The sequence below is a fragment of the Garra rufa genome, chromosome 12, assembly GCF_049309525.1.
Source record: "Garra rufa chromosome 12, GarRuf1.0, whole genome shotgun sequence".
Taxonomy (NCBI): Eukaryota; Metazoa; Chordata; class Actinopteri; order Cypriniformes; family Cyprinidae; genus Garra; species Garra rufa.
Window position 1 is genome coordinate 25953726 of NC_133372.1, and position 19727 is coordinate 25973452.

At 34.2% G+C, this 19727-nt stretch overlaps 1 protein-coding gene across 13 annotated transcripts in view; it reads left to right on the top strand.

Moving 5' to 3' along the window:
* Nucleotides 1-19727, top strand: part of dlg1a (discs large MAGUK scaffold protein 1a) — an 81749-nt gene that overhangs the window by 30710 nt on the left and 31312 nt on the right. For all 13 annotated transcript variants that reach the window (XM_073851352.1, XM_073851353.1, XM_073851358.1 and 10 more), the window contains 7 exons: nt 300-424; nt 3995-4164; nt 4286-4422; nt 7865-8009; nt 9312-9438; nt 15493-15649; nt 17635-17737. In XM_073851352.1, coding sequence (XP_073707453.1) covers nt 300-424; nt 3995-4164; nt 4286-4422; nt 7865-8009; nt 9312-9438; nt 15493-15649; nt 17635-17737 — 964 coding nt within the window. The remainder of the gene's footprint in view (nt 1-299; nt 425-3994; nt 4165-4285; nt 4423-7864; nt 8010-9311; nt 9439-15492; nt 15650-17634; nt 17738-19727) is intronic.

A 19727-nucleotide genomic window follows, 5' to 3' on the forward strand; every position in this document is an offset into this window, starting at 1 on the left:
AAGAATCGTGTGACACTGAAGACTGGAGAAATGATGCTGAAAATTTTGCTTTGATCACAGAAATAATTTACATTTTAATATATTTAAATACAAAGCATTTATTTTGAATAGTTATTGAATATTTACAAATTTTACTCTTTCTGCTGTGCTTTGGATCAAATAAATGCAGGCTTGGTGAGCAGAAAAAAACATTAGAAATCTTACTGTTCAAAAACTTTTGACTGGTGGAGTATTTGAATCACATGTTCAACACATGTTCTTTTTTCGTTCTGACATGATTTTTTTCCCCTCTCCTTTAGGGGAACTCAGGCCTGGGTTTCAGTATTGCAGGCGGTACCGATAACCCCCACATTGGCGAGGACCCAAGCATCTTTATCACGAAGATCATCCCAGGAGGAGCTGCCGCACAGGATGGCAGACTCAGGTCAGAGAATGAGAATGTTATTAAGCCTGTTTCACATCATACACATAAGCAACGCGTATTTATTTCTGGTGCCTATATGAACAGGTTCCAAGTTAACAGCATAAGCAGCGCAGCCCTAGTGAAAAATAAATATTCTAAAATGTATTAAAAATACATTTATTTCCTTCTAAGTATACTACAAATATATTTACAAATTTTATTAAGTACATATATCCTGCTATTGTACTTGTAGTATATTTAAAGTCTGCTAAATTGGAACCACTTTAATTGTGTAGAAAGAGTGCTAAAGTCCAACTAAAGATATATTTAAGTACATTTGATTGTGCTAAAGTGGAACGATTGCGAAGATACTTTGGGTACATTTTAAGTATTTTGCATTTAAAGACCAGTATTATTTAAAGGAACACTCCACTTTTTTTGGAAATAGGCTCATTCTCCAACTCCCCCGAGTTAATAAGTTGATTTTTACCGTTTTGAAATCCATTCAGCCGTTCTCCTGTTCTGGCGATATCACTTTTAGCATAGCTTAGCATAGATCATTGAATCCTATTAGACCAATAGCATCTCGTTCAAAAATGATCAACGAGTTTCCATATTTGTCCTATTTAAAACTTGACTCTTCTGTAGTTATATCGTGTACTAAGACCGGTGGAAATGCAAAGCTGCGAGTTTCTAGGCTGATAAGATTAGGAACTACACTCCCATTCCGGCGTAATAGTCAAGGAAGTTTGCTGCCGTAATATGGCCGAAGCAGGCGGAGTATTATCAGAAATTAGTTCCCAGCTAGTTTAGCATTTGCACATGTGCTGCGTGGTATTACTGCGCCTGCTTCGGCCATATTACAGCAGCAAACTTCCTTGACTATTACGCTGGAATGGGAGTGTAGTTCCTAATCTTATCGGCCTAGAAAATTGAAGCTTTGCATTTCCACCGGTCTTAGCACACAATATAACTAAAGAAGAGTCAAGTTTTAAATAGGACAAATATCGAAACTCGTTGGTCATTTTTGAACGTGATGCTATTGGTCTAATAGGATTCAATGATCTATGCTAAGCTATGCTAAAAGTGATATCGCCAGAACAGGAGAACGGCTGAATGGATTTCAAAACGGTAAAACTCAACTTATTAACTCGTAAGGGGGAGTTGGAGAATGAGCCTATTTCCAAATAAAGTGGAGTGTTCCTTTAAAGAACATTACAATCCTCATCACTAGTGGCATTAAAACATATTTTAGGCTTAAGATAAATGTTAATAGACTTGAACTATTTTTAGTATAAAATAAATGCATTTTAAATCTGTAATTTTTTTATTAGGGAGTACAGTGTAGCTGAAGAAGCAGAAGTTTAGTTGTTGCTGAACCTATTTTTGCCACACGTAGAGCGCTGAATTCAGCAGAAAACATGTTGAAAATACACTGTAAATTTATCAACAGAATCTTCTGCAATCTGTTAAGCACACAGGATGCTAGCATACAAGAACATGTTCCCTCGGGCAATGCCCGGTGGTGCTGTCAGAGCGTGGTACAAGGTTTACACTCAGGAACCTTCAGAAACTCACACTTACTCACTTGAAGAAAACTTCTGCATTTACATTTCTGTTTTACCATTGGAATTTAAATATATGGGCATTTTTTTTAAAAAAAACTCTAAACACTTTTGTTAGGTCTGATTGTACATGGGTCAAAGACATTAAGATGTCCACGTCGAAAGAAATTAACAAAAGTGATTTTATGTTCATAGAAAGCACATTAAATGTAAATAAATTGTAAGTAAACAATTAGTTTTTGGAAAATAAAATGTCAAAATTTGGTTGAAACAATGTTATATTTGTCATTCAGTGTAACAATATTTATGTACAAATTTCAAATAACATGCTTATTCTGACTTGTACATATTAAAATATATAAAATAGTAAGGGAGCATTTTAAATTTTATTGTGTTTTAAATAAATTCTTACTGACAAATGGGCAAAACCTAGGATAGTGGCAAATTTGAAAAATGTACAATTACAACTAATTTGTATTTGTGACCCTGGCCCACAAAACCAGTCTTAAGTAGCACGGGTATATTTGTAGCAATAGCGAAAAATACATAGTATAGGTCAAAATTATTGATTTTTCTTTTATGCCAAAAATCATTAGGAAATTAAGTAAAGATCATGTTCCATGAAGATTTTTTGTAAAATTCCTTTTATAAATATATCAAAATGTAATTTTTGATTAGTAATATGCATTGTTAAGAACTTAATTTGGACAACTTTAAAGGTGATTTTCTCAGTATTTTGATTTTTTTGCACCCTCAGATTCCAGATTTTCAAATAGATGTATCTCGGCCAAATATTGTCCTATCCTAACTAACCATACATCAATAGAAAGCTTATTTATTGAACTTTCATATGATGTATACATCTCAGTTTTGTAAAATTTAACCTTATGACTGGTTTTGTGGTCCAGGGTCACATTTGCGGTGAAAGTAATTTATCTTTTAATATGTCTGTAAATTAGGGGAAAATGTATGATGTTTATTTTTTGCTCAGAAAAAAACTAAATCAAAAATACAATTAAATTAAACTGAAAACTTTTTTTTTTTTGAAAAACAACAATTTAAAACAATATTACAGTTATTGTTTTTATGCTTAAACCCTTTTTCATCTTTGACCCACATATAGATAGTGTGTGTATGTTTATAGATAGATAGATAGATAGATAGAAAGATAGATAGAAAGATAGATAGATAGATAGATAGATAGATAGATAGATAGATAGATAGATAGATAGATAGATAGATAGATAGATAGATAGATAGATAGATAGATAGATAGATAGATAGATAGATAGATACCTCACCCAAAAATTTAAATTCTGTCATAAAGTACTTACATTCTATTGCTCCAAATCTGTATGACCTTTGTTCACCTTTGGAGCACAAATCAAGATATTTTTGATGAAATCTGAGAGCTTTCTGACTCTGTCTAGACAGCAATGCAACAAAGACTGACACGTAAGAGAAGAAATTGTTAAATAAAGTTGTTATTTTCTCGGATTTCATCAAAAAAAATCTTAATTTGTGTTCAGAAGACAAACAAAGGTCTTACGGGTTTGGAACGTCATGAGGGTAAGTAATGACAACATTTTCAATTTTTTGTGTAAACTATCCCTTTAAGGTTTGAATCTAATACCATGTGGATGTAAATATGATATCCTCCTCATGTAAATTTAAATCTGAACCTTCTTTTCCTCATGTTATTTACTGGAAACATTTGTAGTAGTTATAATTGGCTCACTCCTGATAATATGTTATGGCTGTTGTTATAAAAAAAATACTCAGTGTAGTAAATCACATTATTTTGTGGTTACAACCACAACTCTGTTATGCAGTGTGAAAACACAATGCAACTCTTGTGTTGCAGTTGCGGTGCTTGTGTCTGAGGTGCAGTCCTGTTTGACAATGATAGATTATTTGTTTATACACTAATTTAGTTTTGTTAATACTTTAATGGGCACTTTATCACTTTGATTTATACCTTTTTTTGACTGTTTAGTCAGTGTTCTCTTTCTTTCTCTCTGAACAGAGTTAATGACTGTATACTGCGAGTAAATGATGTCGATGTGCGAGACGTAACTCACAGCAATGCTGTGGAGGCACTAAAAGAGGCAGGCTGCATTGTCAGACTGTACGTCAGAAGAAGAAAAGCTGTCACAGAAAAAATAATGGATGTAAAGCTAGTAAAAGGTCCCAAAGGTAAAGGCATCTCTCATCTAAAGACTACAAAATAAAAGCAAGTTATATCTTGATGTTTAATCACTATTATTCATGTTAGAAAATTGTTTAGCAAATGGTTTGTTCTGACCTCTGTTGACAGGTCTAGGGTTCAGTATAGCCGGAGGTGTGGGAAACCAACATATTCCTGGGGACAACAGTATTTATATCACCAAAATCATTGAGGGAGGAGCGGCCCACAAAGATGGCCGGCTACAGATTGGAGATAAACTTTTGGCTGTGAGTAAAAGTTGACTTTTTTTATTACCTATATTTACTAAATAATGTTAGAAGCATCATTTTACATTAAGAAATTTCAGCTTTTTAAGAGCACTTTGTTTAACCCTTTCCCTGCCAGTGTTTTTTTTTTTTTTTTGCCATCCACCGCCAGCATTTTTGATAATTTTTTACTAAAATTTCGTGCCCCAAGATTATATTGTTGTATGAACATCTGAGCATGCAATACATCAAATAAAGAATAGAGCCTCTACTTTTAAGCAAAAATCGGTAACACTTTACAATAAGGTTCATTAGTTAAACATTAGTTAATGTATTAACTAACATGAACTAACCATGAGCAATACATTTGTTACTGTATTTACTAATCTTTATTAACATTAGTTAGCGCAAATACAGTTGTTCATTGTTTGTTCATGTTAGTTCACACTGCATTAACTAATGTTAACAAAATTTTAATAATGTATTAGTAAATGTTGAAATTATCATTAACAAAGATTAATAAATGCTGTATAAGTCCAGTTCATTATTAGCTCATGTTAACTAATGTTAACTAATGAACCTTATTGTAAAGTGTTACCCAAAAATCAGTTGTATTCTACCTTCGTGCATTCTTTTTTTTTTTTAATCAACAATTGAATGTACCCCAAAGTTTGCACAGTCCTATACCACTTCTTGGATCGACATTCACTCATAACATCAGGCGGTTTTCATTTATATGCTGTTTATTGTTGATGAACGCATTATTTTTCATATGCATCTGCTTACGTATAAGCTTGCTCGTTTCTGCATCTTCCTCGCCTGTGTTTTTGACGGAAAATAACGGAATAAATAACAGAAAATTCTGTGTTTTCTGGGGAAGCATGGTCTCATAAATAACAGATCATTCTGTGTTTGGCGGGGAGAAAGGTTAACAAGATGTTACATCCCGCACATTTAGAGCTTGTGCAGTTGATTCTTTTCTTTTTTTTTTGCCAAATAAGCTGTCACTTTCAACTTGTAGTGGAACTGGCAGAGTTGCATCTGGCTGAATGCAATGTTTAAAGGAATAGTTCCCCCCAAAATAAAGTTCACTGTAATCACTGTTACTGAATCACAACTTAAATTTAGTCGACATCAGATGAACCTAAATTGATTAGTTTTTTTTTTGTCATTTGAAGATAAATGTAACCTGGCTATATTAAATAATAATGCTTTCATGTTTTATATTTTAACTTTTCAAAAGTTTGAAATCAGAATTTTTTTGTTTTTAATAAATTATGTTTATACTTTTATTCAACAGGGATGCATTAAAATGACAGTAAAATGTTGTTAAAAATGAATTAAAATAAATGCTTATCTTTTGGACATTCTATTCTTTAAAAAATCCTGAAAAAATTCTTTAGGGTCTTCATAAAATGTCTGCAACATACTTTGGTTAAAATTCCTCAATGGTTGTGTAAAACTACATCTTTTTACCTTCTATAAAACAGCTCTGTTCACAGCAACCGGTTTCAGTGCATGACTCTTTAAATGATAATGAACTACTGCTCACTAAAGCCCTCTCTTCCATTTTTTGTGTATTTAGTGACCATCAAAACCTCAGTGGTTTGATGTCCCCAATGTGGGGGAAAATAAAGACTCTAATGTTCATTATTACATCCAACTACAAAACACAAGCATTGCTGCATTGAGCAAAATAATGTCAAATTGCTCAGAAAATCAAAAAGACTTGATAATTGAGTCTGTTTAGGTTTTTGATGGATAAAAAAGGGAGTGAATAGATTCAGGGTTCCCATGGGTGCTTGAAATCCTTGAAAGTTTGTAAATCGAAAAAAAAAATCAAGGTCCTGGAAAGTTTTTGAAAAAAAAAAAAACATGCATAGAAACGGTTCCTTGAAAATGCTTGAATTAATTTTGGCAAGACGTTTTCTGTAAACAATTCTGTATTATTTCCTCCAGTCCGCTAATGTGTTATTTTGCCAATTTACGCTAGTTACGTGCATTTACATGTTAAAGGGGTCATCGGATGCCCTTTTTTCCACAAGTTGATATGATTCTTTAGGGTCTTAATGAGAAGTCTACAACATAATTTAGTTTAAAATTTCTCAATGGTAGTGTAAAAAAACTCTTTTTACCTTTTCAAAATCAGCCCTTTTTAGAGCGAGCTATTCTGTTGTATGTTCCTTTAAATGCTAATGAGCTCTGCTCGCCCCACCCCTCTCTGCCGTGGGATGACGAGCCATAATGTTTAGCAGCGTTTAGCTACAAAACTTGCTAACTAGCGCATTATTAAGGAAGGCCTTTTGCAAAGATTAATAAAAAACCCTTATACTCACTTCTGCTATGGGTGAAGCTGCATCACGAATGATTTGCACGAATACACCTTCTCATTCAGGTGTGTCCAAACTTTTGGTCTGTACTGTAGATATGAATTCAACTGAAAAAACTTGTGAAAAAATATCTTTCAGGTGGTCAAATAGCAAATATTGGAGCTCTGCAGCCAACTACTGGTAAAAGTTATTTGTAGTTGTCTTTTTTACTTTTAAAACTGGATTTTCCAAAAGGTGGGCAAAAATCTTACACTAAACCATGTGAAATTATCCATGTTATCCCCATGAATTAAAGTTAGAAATGTGGGTCTTTTATAAAGTGAATTTTACATAAAAAAGCAGTTTTTGTATAAAAACCCATTTAAAAAAAATTCATTTATTAATTTATATATATTTAAAAAATATCACTAACCCACTGAAAACTGCTCAAATGTAGAGTAAAAACTTTAATAAACAGAAAAATATATAGTACAGACCAAAAGTTTGAACACACCTTCTTATTCATTTGAATGAGAAGATGTGTCCCAACTTTTGGTCTGTACTGTAGATGCATATGTAGATCGGGATCGGTGCTTTCCTTTCAAAAACGAAAGTAACGTTAATGTAGGGTGGTTGTTTACACACACTGCCAACACACATTAATGTTAAAAACAACATGTAAAAGTGAGTTTTGCATCCGATGACCCCTTTAAGTGCTTTCCACGTGACATACTTTGTGTTGTACGTTGCCATGAAACTACTTCAATGGTAACTCAATGTTTCACAGACATGTTGTAAAACATTGCAAAAATAGGCCATGAAGTTCGAATAAAATGCTTTTTTGCATAGTTGTGTTTGGCACATGAAAACTGTAACAGTGTATCTTACAAGGTAACATGATGTAACCTTGCTCTTAAAATGTGCTCTTGAAATGTGTCTCCACATTAAGTTCTTGAATTTGAGGGTATTGGACCTGGAAAGTCCTTTAAAGGTCCTTGAATTTAACATTAACTAAGGTGTGGGAACCCTGATGAACTGTTATAATTGTAGGGTGTATGCAAACACCATGTAAAAGTGAATTTTGCATCTGATCCCAAACTTTCATTTTGTGTGTTTCATCTGAATAGCCCATCTAATCATGTTCTTGGTTGCAGGTGAATGCTGTTTGCCTTGAAGAGGTCACTCATGAAGATGCCGTGGCTGCCTTGAAAAACACCCCCGATGTCGTCTATTTAAAAGTGGCGAAACCCACTAGTGTCTTTATGAATGATAGTTACGTTCCTCCCGATGTCACCAGCTGTAAGTAAGCTTATCTGAAACATACTGTATTCTATTTTTTACTTAGAAAATAACAGCATAGAGGTGTTATTTGTATGGTCAAAGATTGAACTGTCTTAAAGGCTCTTTGACTCCATTCTAAGGTCCCATGCGCACTTATAGCTTAAATCCCACCTCAAAGCCGCTCTACACAGCACTTTCTACTGATGGGGGCAGCAACTTGTGAGGACGGCCACTAAAATTGACTGTGCAAAGTGCTGAGTGATGACAGTCGATAATGTAGCACCTTGGTGATGTTCCAGAGGCAGGCCAGATCCCCCAGCATTAGATTCTGAGAAAGGAAGCTGTCATTAGGGCTTAAAGGCATGAAGGACAAAAGCACATTTAATCATGAAGTGCATCACGTGGCCAGCTGCTCCCCCATCCGGCAAATCCAGCATCAGTATATGTAGAAAGAGTGCATGTGCGAGTACAAGTGTTGCAGAGGGAATTTTAAAGCTGTGTAAGGATATCTGCACACGCACACAGCACCGTCTCGGTCATGTGTGTGCCCGCAATGTGATTTTTCTCGGAAGGCATAAACAGAACAATTTCATTAGTGATCCCATTTCATTATATCTGTCAGCCAGTGTGTAGGGATTTGACACGTGAAGAACTGTTAGATGAGAATTAAATAAATGGGTTGTCAATGTCTGCAGTTAGTAATTGCCCAGTGCATACCCTTGACTTTATCACACTTTACATCTGACACAGCGAAATAAGGACACATCTTTTATAGTAGTGACATAAAAGAATTTTGTGTGCGCAGAATGAAAATTCTGCCACTATTTACACACTCTAATGTTGGTTCATTTACATTTATGCAGTTGGTAACATTCCCTGGAAATCAAACGCATGACTCTATTCTCTGGTTTTTAAGCTACAGCAGTGCTTATGTTGTTAAATTGATCACATTTTATTTTATTTAATGATTCTACAGTGTAATTCCACAAATGTGCAATTAAAGGTATAGTTCACCCCAAAATGAAAATTCTGTCATTAAGTACTCATCCTGCTGTTGTTCCAAACCCGTAACACCTTCAGTCATATTCGGAACACAAATTATGTTTTTGATGAAATCCGAGAGCTCTCAAGGCCGTAGTCTTACGAAGCTGCAAGAATGCTTTTTGTGTGCAAAGCAAACAAAAATAACTTTTTAAATTCTGTCATTCTTCACGGTATTACATATGAGTGGTGCATTTCTCTGTTCTGACCTCTGTGAACATTGTCAAATGAGTTTTCATCATTAGGCCAATAACATAACTTTTTGTTTTGGTTTTTCAGCCTATTCCCAGCACATGGACAACCATATCAGCACCCAAAGCTATCTGAGTCAGCCATTAACCCCCGCCACCCCATCTCGCTACTCTCCTATCTCAAAAGGCATGCTGGGAGATGATGAGATCACAAGGTGAGCCTTTGCCCTCCCCATTTCTCTGTCTTCATGATCATGACATGCTCTTGCCATACTTTTACATTTGATAGCTTTTGGTTCAGAAGTCATCTGTGCTGTTTCTATCATGCGTTGACCTTGTGAAATTAAATGAACATTTGTTGCAAATGAAACTTGATACAGATCACAGCTTTAAACTGTTTCTATACATCCTATATAATTTGACTTCACCCACTTTCATTTCTTCCACTCTCATTACATCTTCAATAGCTGTTTTTAGTTTTCTGACACGTCTTTTCTCTGTATCACCCTCCTGAAATTTGGAAGATAATGCTGTGTAAGTTTCATTACATGTAGCTTGGTGTGAAGACAGCGCCATAAATTTGAATAGATATGAGGTTCAAAGAGAACAGCGTTTCTCTACACAAGATAAGCTGCCCAAGGTTAATGGAATTTTTAGTACATACTTTATATCTGCATAATGGTTCTGGCTTTTTATACTACAAAACAGACTATATAGAACACTCATGCACAGCTAGTCACATTAGTCTCGGATGTTGTTAGTAGTTAGTGTGTTGTCATTTGGCTGTTACTGCCCTTATGAAATTCATATCAGGTTTTAAGGATTATTTCCTTTATTCGCTGTTACTGAGGTTCAGGATTATTTTTGTTAAGCCTAGCCATATGAGGTATAATGTACACAAAAATGAAGTTTTTGTAATGCCAAGCCAGCAGAGGGAGCCCTTACCCATTGAACTGACTGTTGCTGCTCCCTCTGCTGCCTCGTTGGTTACTTCCTGTTTGGTGGCCATTTAAGCAGGGCCTAAACCAAACAGGCCCCGCAAAGTATTGTTTTGCTGTGCGGACTCTACTAAGCGTTTTCTCTTGTTTCTTTGCCATGTTTTTGCTATTTCCATGTTTTTGCCATTGCCATGTTTTGTTTTGTTTTGTTAGTTAGTCATAGTCATAGTCTAGCCTAGCCTTGTTTCATTGTTTTGTTTTAATTATTACTTTTGGACTGCCCACTTGGATTTTGGACTCTGCCTGTGTTTTCTGGATTACGCTTTTGTCTTGCCCTGGATATTACCGTTTGCTGGTGTTTTGACCCTGCCTGTCTTGACTACGATCTGTTAAATAAAGCTAGCGTTTGGATCTTCAACGCTTCCCTGAGTCCTGCGTTACAGTTTTATAAACTTTTAACTTTATCAGAATTGCAAGTTCTGGTCAAAGGAATACATACACCTTGCAGAATCTGTAAAATGTTAATTATTTTAACAAATTAAGAGGGGTCATACAAAATGCATGCATGACCTGAATAAGATATTTCACATAAAAGATATTCACAAGAGAATATAATAGTTGAATTTATAAAAATTACTCTGTTAAATTTTTCATACTGTGTTGTTACCTGAATGATCCACAGTTGTTTTTTTTTTTGTTTGTTTTTTTTTTTTTTTTTTGAGATAGTCGTTTGTTTGTCCTGAACTGCTGTTCTTCAGAAAAATCCTTCAGGTTCCACAACATCATTGTTTTTCCAGCATCTTTTGCATATTTGTACCCTTTTCAACAGTATCTATGTTTTTTCACACTGAGGACAACTGAGAGACTTATACACAACTATTACAAAAGGATCAAACATTCACAGATGCTCTAGATCAGGGGTTTTCAAACCTGTCCTGGAGCCTCCCCTGCCCTGCACATTTTGCTTGTCTCTCTCATCTAATACACCTGATTCAAATCATCAGCTCATTAGTAGAGACTGCAAGACCTGAATTGGGTGTGCCTAATAAGGGAGACATACAAAATGTGCAGGGCAGGGGAGGCTCCAGGACAGGTTTGAAAACCCCTGCTCTAGATGGAAAAAAAAAATGCAGAGCCTGAAGGTGAAAACTTTTTACATTTTGAGATCAGAGTAAAATTTTATCTTATTTTGTCTTCTGGAAAACATGTATCTTCTGTAGCTTCTGAAGGGCAGCACTAAATCATACAAATATTGTATTTAAGTAAAATTAGACAAATATTTCATTCTGTTCAAAAGTTTTCACCCCCAGCTCTTACTGCATTGTGTTTCCTTCTGAAGCATCAGTGAACGTTTGAACTTTCAGTAATAGTTGCGTAGGAGTGAAAATATGTGTCTCAAAATCAAAGTCATTGTTGGAAAGGGTTCAAATACGCAAAATATGCTGGAAAACTAAAGAATTTGTGGGACCTGAAGGAATTTTCTCAAGAACATTAGGCTGTTTAATTGTTCATTACCAACCTAAAAAGGGACTCATGAATAACTATTCCAAAACAAAGCGAAAAACAAAAAGCAGCCATGGATCATTCAGGTAACAAAACGGTATTAAGAACCAAGAGCATGTAAACTTTTGAACGGATTCAACTATTATTTTCCTCTTGTGGACTATATGTAAACATCTTTTATGTGAAATATCTTAATCAGGTCAGTAGTAAAATAAATAAATAACATTAATTTTGTATGATCCCTCTTATTTTGGTCAAATAATTAACATTTCGTAGATTCTGCAAGTTGTATGTAAACTTTCGATTACAACTTGTAATAGCAAAGCTGAATTTTCAGTCATGAGATCACATGATACTTCGGAATTCATTCTAAAATGCTGATTTGGTTCTCAAGAAACTCATTCTACAACATTTCAATTTCATACTACTAAAGTACTTCAAATTCGTACTGAATAATAGGTTTTTACCCACCTTGACATAATTATGTCAGCATATCTATGTCTGAAGTGTAGTGTCATCTCATATTTTATTAATTTACAAGCCCTTAAATCACATTTTTAAAGGATTAGTTCACTTCCAGAACAAAAATGTGTCATCCAAGATGTCTTTCTTTCTTCAGTTGTAAAGAAATTGTATTTTTTCAGGAATTATCTCCATATAGTGTCTGTGAGTTTGAACTTCCAAAATGCAGTTTAAATTCAGCTTCAAAGGGCTTTACACGATCCTAGCCGAGGAAGAGGCGTCTTATCTACCATTTTCTTAAATGAATATTTATACACTTTTTAACCACAAATGCTTGTTTTGTTTGGCTCTGAGATGCGCATACGTCCGATTCAAAACAGGGTATGTCAAAAAACTCATCAAATCTCATTTTCTCCTCTAACTTCAAAATTGCCTTACATCGCAGCAGAAGTAACAACCCAGTGTTTACAAAGTGAACAACCAAAGAAGATCAAATGCCCTTGACAAAAAAAATTTAAACCAGCGATGATTTTGAAGTTGGAGGAGAAAATGAGAGTTTTTCGACATACCCTAATTGTGTTTAACTGGAGTGCACACAGAGTATAAATATTTATTTAAGAAAATGACCAATCTTTTTGCTAGATAAGACCCTTCTTCCTTGGCTGGGATCGTTTAGAGCCCTTTGAAGCTCCATTTAAACTGCATTTTGGAAGTTCGAACTTGCAGACACCATTGAAGTCCACTATATGGAGATAATTCCTAAAATGTTTTCCTCAAACATAACATAATTTCTTTCTGACTGAGGAAAGAAAGACATGAACATCTTGGATGACAACCGGGTGAGTATATTATCTGTAAACTTTTGTTTTGGAAATGAACTAATCCTTTAAAATTAGGCTACCTCATATATCCAGATGATTTTATGATGGTGAGTTTATTTGAATGCTTCTTTATCCTTGTTTTCAATCCTTTTAAGTCATTTCGGGGCTTCCTTAGAAGTTTGCTGAGACACCCTGGTTAAGAACCACTGATTCAAAACAAGGACACATTTATTGGGGACATGTGGCAGATCATTCACAGCATTTGTTAGACAGTTTTAAATGTCCTCCAGAGAGCTGTTGAAGATATTGGCTCATTTAAGATATAGCATCTGTGATTTGTCTTGTTGACTCTTCACCTTCTCGCTCACCTGATTTGTTTATTCATTTCAAAAGAGCTGTCCGTCAGTATTACGAGAGCTGGCCTGCAGATGATATTGGCCAGACCGCCATCTTTTGTCTGGTAGAGAAATGTGGACTCGTAACAAGGACACGCACACACATACTGACTGGTGTGCTTTACCATAGTTAATCCTTTTTAATCAGGAGGATTTGTTTCCTATCGGAAGAATTCAGCGAATACGTCAAATTGATGTTAAAAACAAACAGCCTCTTACATCATAAGCTAGCGTCATGATATGACCAACCAATCTGTGAAGTCAATTTTGGCAAATCTGATAAGCTTTGAATTAAGACTTAATTCTACACGACGGGTATGAAGAAAAATGCTGTTTTATAACTGAAATTGATGTGAATGTTCTTATGTTGTGATGCTCTGCTATTTGTTATTAAAGTGAGTTAAGGGTTAAATAATGTGTCTGTAGCCATGTTGAGTGAGGGTTTGTTTTGAAAACGCTGAAATGCTATATAGCCAGTAATTTGAGGCTCTGCTGCCATCTACAGACCTTCGGATGTACTCACACATGACAAATATGATGCAGCATTACAAACTGTGGAGCAGTGCATGGAGCACTTTGTAATTCATATTGTGTTCACTAGATGGAGATGTGGTCAAATGTATTTTGATTTTTGGTATTTTGGAATTTTGATTTCAATTATTGCCTCTTTTGTGTAGTTAATATTTTGTTTACTAGAAGGAGATGCAGTAAAATATATTTTATTTTAGTATTTTTTTTTCTGAAGTGGCAAATAACTACTGAATTTTGAACCTAGTTATACAAATAAATATATTTATAAATATTTGTTTAGCATTGTTTACTTACTTAAGCAATTTTAGTTCATAAGGTAAACTTATTTCAGTTAATAGCCAAGGGAGCATTTCTAAGTCTAAGTTTTTTTGACTTACTCTACCAGTCAAAAGTTTTTGAACAGTAAGATTTTTAATGTTTTTAAAGTCTTTTCTGCTCACCAAGCCTGCATTTTATTTGATCTAAAGTACAGCCAAAACAGTAAAATTTTGAAAAATGTATGCTATTTTGTATTTTAATATATTTTAAAATGTAATTTATTCCTGTGATTTCAAAGCTGAGTTTTTAGCATTGTTACTCCAGTCACATGATCCTTTCAGAAATCATTCTAATATTCTGATTTGCTGCATTTATTGCTATTATTAAGTTGAAAATGGCTAAGTAATTTTTTTTTTCAGTTTTTTTGATGAATAGAAAGTTCAGAAGAACAGCATTTATTTGGAATAGAAATCTTTTGTAACATTATATATGTCTAGATCATCACTTTTGATCAATTTAAAGCATCCTTTCTAAATAAAAGTATTAATTTCTATGATTTCTTTACCAAAAAAATAAAAATACTGACTCCAAGCTTTTGAATGATATAGTGTATAATGTTGAAAAATGTATAGTGTATAATCCTGAAAAATGTACTTAACTGTTTTAAATATTGATAATTACAATAATAAAAAAACTTTCTTAAACCGCAAATCAGCATATTAGATAGAATAATGATTTCTGAAGGATCATGTGACACTGAAGAGTAATAATGATTAAAATTTAGTTTTGATCACAGGAATAAATAACATTTTAAAATAAATTCAAATAGAAACAGTTATTTTAAATTGTACAAATATTTCACAGTTTTACTGCTTTTACTGTGTTTTGGATCAAATAAATTCAGGCTTGGTGAGCAGAAGAGACTTCTTTAAAAACATTCAAAATCTAAAAAAAATTTTGACTGGTAGTGTCAAAAAACTTAAACTTAGAAATGCTCCCTCGGCTATTAACTGAAATAACTAAAACTAGTAAATAAGTAAATAAATAAAACAGAAATATTTATAAATAGTTATTTTGATAACTAGGTTCAAAATTCAGTTAAAAAAACTTTTCTCTGGTAGTGTACCGTATATGTGTATTTTATTTCATTATTTTATTAGTTTTTCCTTTACTGTCTCCCTTAGTGTAACTTAATAAAATATAACTTATGCTAAAAAAAAAAAAAAAAAACTTAAAGCAGTTTTGAATAGTTTTAGTTTGGGGTGTGTCTGTGTATAGTAGGTCAAAAAAATATTTTTGTATGCATGCTTTCCTGACCTGTTTACTCAAATGAACTAATAAATGCTGATTTTGGTTTTTAGGGAGCCTAGGAAAATAGTCCTGCATCGGGGCACCACGGGACTAGGCTTCAACATTGTAGGAGGAGAGGATGGGGAGGGAATCTTCATCTCATTCATATTAGCAGGAGGGCCTGCAGACCTGTGTGGAGAATTAAGGAAAGGAGACCGTATCGTTTCTGTAAGAATATTGCATTATTAACAGCTGATGTTTTTTCAGTCATCAACTATTCATTGTCAATAAATTTTCAATCTTACTTAAATAATACTTTGTAGGGATGTAACAATACGATATACAATGTTTATTGTAATATAAAAAAAAGACAAATAAAGACTTGGGGAAAAAAAATACAATTTTATATTTAAATTATTCTATCTAATGCACTTTGAGAGTTCAAAATTCAAAGATCCAACCAATGTTCTTAACTAAGAAAACTTAAAGGAGAAGAAAAACATTTACAGATAATGTACTCACCTTCTTGCCATTCAAGATATTCATATCTTTCTTTCTTCAGTCATAAAGAAATTGTTTTTTAAGGAAAGCATTTCAGGATTTCTCTCCATATAATGGACTTCTATGGTGCCCCCGAGTTTGAACGTCCAAAATCCAGTTTAAATGCAGCTTCAAAGGGCTCTAAATAATTCCAGCCGAGGAAGAAGGGTCTTATCTAGTGAAAAACATTTACAATTTATATACTTTTTAATCTCTGCACAGAGTACACACAGAGCTAGACAAGACGAGCATTTGAGGTTAAAAAGTATATAAATTGTAATTTTTTTTTAGAAAATAACCGATCGTTTTGATAAGACCCTTCTTTCCTCGGCTGTGATCGTTTAGAGCCATTTGAAGCTGCATTTTGGAACTTTAAACTTGGGGGCACCATAGAAGTCCATTATATGGAGAGAAATCCTGAAATTTTTCCTCAGAAAAACATTTCCAAAATTTCCTTACGACTGAAGAAAGAAAGACATGAACATCTTGGATGACAAGGGGGTGAGTACATTATCTGTACATTTTTGTTCTGGAAGTGAACTACTCCTTTAAGTCAGAAAAAGTCAGTGAATTGACTTCTACCTGAACTTTGAAGGGGACTCAACCCTCTTTTTATTTGTGGTATAACTGTCTCAGTCGAAATTGCATTCACACTGGTGTAGGAAGCCAAACAAATTAAAATATAATAATAATAATAACAACAATTTTATATTATTGTTAATCCTATGACCCTAATAGCCATATTTTGTAAAAATTGCACTGTAAAATAAATGAAAATGGACATTTCATAGGTATATTATTTTTGCCTTACACTACAGTAGGAAAATTACAATACTTCTTTCCTAGTTTCTACACTAGACAGAGATATTTTAAGTTTGGACTGCAGTAACGTTACCCATTTAAACCACTAGCTGTCAGCAATTCATACTGCACTTTTAAGCTTTTAAGCTTTTATTTTGACAAAAACAGCAGTAGAGCTTTTATTTTGGCGGAAAACTCCAGCTTCAGTAAAAACTGGCTTACAAAAGCATGCCTCGCTACAAATCTAGAGAAATTCTGTATACATGAACTGATGGCCGTTGCTTTCCCAAACGAGTTCACTGCATTCACTGTGAACTGAGCCGTTGTGAGGCATGGAAAACACCTGATCGCCTCAACGATCAAGCTTGGCTTTGAATCGCACACCGAAAATGATTTGATGAAGAGATTAAGCCATATTGTGTTTTCGGTTTTAGTTCAATTGACAAATACTTTGCCAAACACATAATGGCCCAAAACGCAACTTTAAAGACCTTTTATGTCAGTATAAGATATTTAAATATATATTTTAAAAACTACACTTTTTGCCCAGAAAACCCATCGTTTCATATCGTCATGTGACCGTGATGATATTGGGACTACGATATTGATCATACCGTTACATCCCTAATGCTTGGTCATTATCAGCATAATCATTTTGATTCAAAATTTCAGTAAATTTCAGAATGTCTTTATATATTTCTCTTTTTAATTACAGCAGCACTCAATCAGCATTAACTTTTTTTAAAAATCCAGGTTTATAGTAGATTTTACATTGTGAATTATCCATGCATTCTCAGACTGACCCCACTAGCTGCGTTTTGCATTAGTGCTTATTTATAATACACGTCATTAATATTGTATGTGTCCTGTAGGTAAATGGGGTGGACCTCCGCAGTGCAACGCATGAACAGGCAGCTGCAGCACTAAAGAATGCTGGACAAACTGTCACCATCGTGGCTCAGTACAGACCTGAAGGTGGGTAGGCCGTCTCTCTCACAATATTTCAGACTAGTATGTTTCAGTGTACTGCCTCCTCGGTTTTTCTATTTACAGCTTTTTTTTTTAGAGAAAGAATCTCTTTTAAGACACAAGCTCTAGTGTTTAGCTGATTAACTTGATTAGATGCAGCATAGCCTAAAAGCTAAAGATGCATGTTTGTTCATAGCTTGGCATTGCAGAAAACCATTTCATGGATGGTGGATAGTGATAATGGGAAGAGAGTCAGTGGCAGTGACACTGGATTAGAGAGAGTGATGTTGATAACCTGTCAAAATCTGCGCCCGTTCAGTGATCACAGATATACTGTGTATTAAAAGTCAAGCCATTTGTAACCCCATTTTCTTCCATAATCTGATGGATATTGAACAATTTAACTTGACTTGATTTATTTATTTGATAAGAAAAACTGTAGAAACAGTAATATTGTGAAATATTACAAATTAAAACGCTTTTTTAAATTTTACACACTGTATAACAGTTTGGGATCAGTACAATTTTTAATGTTTTTTTTAATGCTCATTAAAAATGCAGAAAAATGTTATTATGGACTATTATTGCAATTCAAAATAACAGTTTTCTATTTTAATATACTTAAAAATATAATTTATTTCTGTGATGCAAAGTTGAATTTTCATCAGCCATTACTTCAATCTTCAGTGTCACATGAACCTTCAGAAATCATTCTAATATGCCGATTTATTATCAATGTTGGAAACAGTACTTTTTTCAGGATTCTTTGATGAATAAGAAGTTAAAAAGAACAACACTTATTCAAAATAGAAATCTTTTCTGACAATGTGTCTTTACTACCACTTTTTATCAATTTAACATATCTTTGCTGAATAAAAATATACATTTCTTTCAAACAATAAAAGTAAGAAAAAAGTTAATGACCCCTAACTTTAAATGGTAGTGGATGTTGTTACAAAAGTTGAAATACTTTCCATTTTAAATAAATGCTATTCTTTTTAACATTTTATCCATCAAAGAATGATCCTGACATATCAAAGTTTCCAGATTTTTTCTTATTCTGTAATGCCAAATGTGAAATTTTTAAACTAATTTCTCTGGCCTTCAGTGTCACATGATCATTCAGAAATCATAGCAGATTTGGTGCTCAAAAACGTTTCTTATTATTATCACAGATCTGACTGAAGAGTTGTACTGCTTAATGCAACTGGAACCTGGAATACAGAAATACATTTTCAAAATTCTTTGATTTAAAAATAGCAATTGATTAGCATTTATTTGAAATACAAATCTTTTTTTACATTATACATGTGTTTACTGTCGTTTTGATCAATTTAATGCAATACAAGTCTTAGTTTCTTTAAAAGAAATCTTACTGACCCCAAAGTTTTGAAATAAAGATGACGGTTTCATGTACATGTAAGTGATAACATGCGCAGTTCGCTGTATTGTGTTGTGGTCGTGACTCATAGCGGCGGCTTCACCCTGAGGACTAGTCTCCAGCCTGGCCATGCTTTCCTCAGCTCGGCAGGCCTGGCTGCAGTGTTTATTAAAATACCAATGGGGTAGTGATGACCCTCAGAGAGCTTTGGCTGGAGTTAGTCTGAGAGGGTCTAAATTAAGCTTCTGAACAGGTCTGTGTGTGTATGTGTGATCCGAGCTCCTTTCACACCCCTAGCGAGCATATGTGTGTTTATGTAGCATCTTCTCTGTTTGGTGAAAGCTGTTGTCTTAGCGTGGCTCCTGAGCCTGGCTTCCTGTACCCATCACGCTCCTCTGTTCACAGCCAGCACAGAGCAGCTCCTGCCCTTCAGCTTGGCTTTTACTAGGAGAACGTTCCATAATCCGTTCTCTCCATTACTCGGCATAGACTGCAGAGAAACAAAAGAGAGCAGTTATCTGAGCTTTTCAGTACCTGATCTGCTCTACTCGTTACTTGTTGTGTTTTTATATACACTGTAAAAAGTTTTCACCAGTTTCAACTTAAAAACTTAAG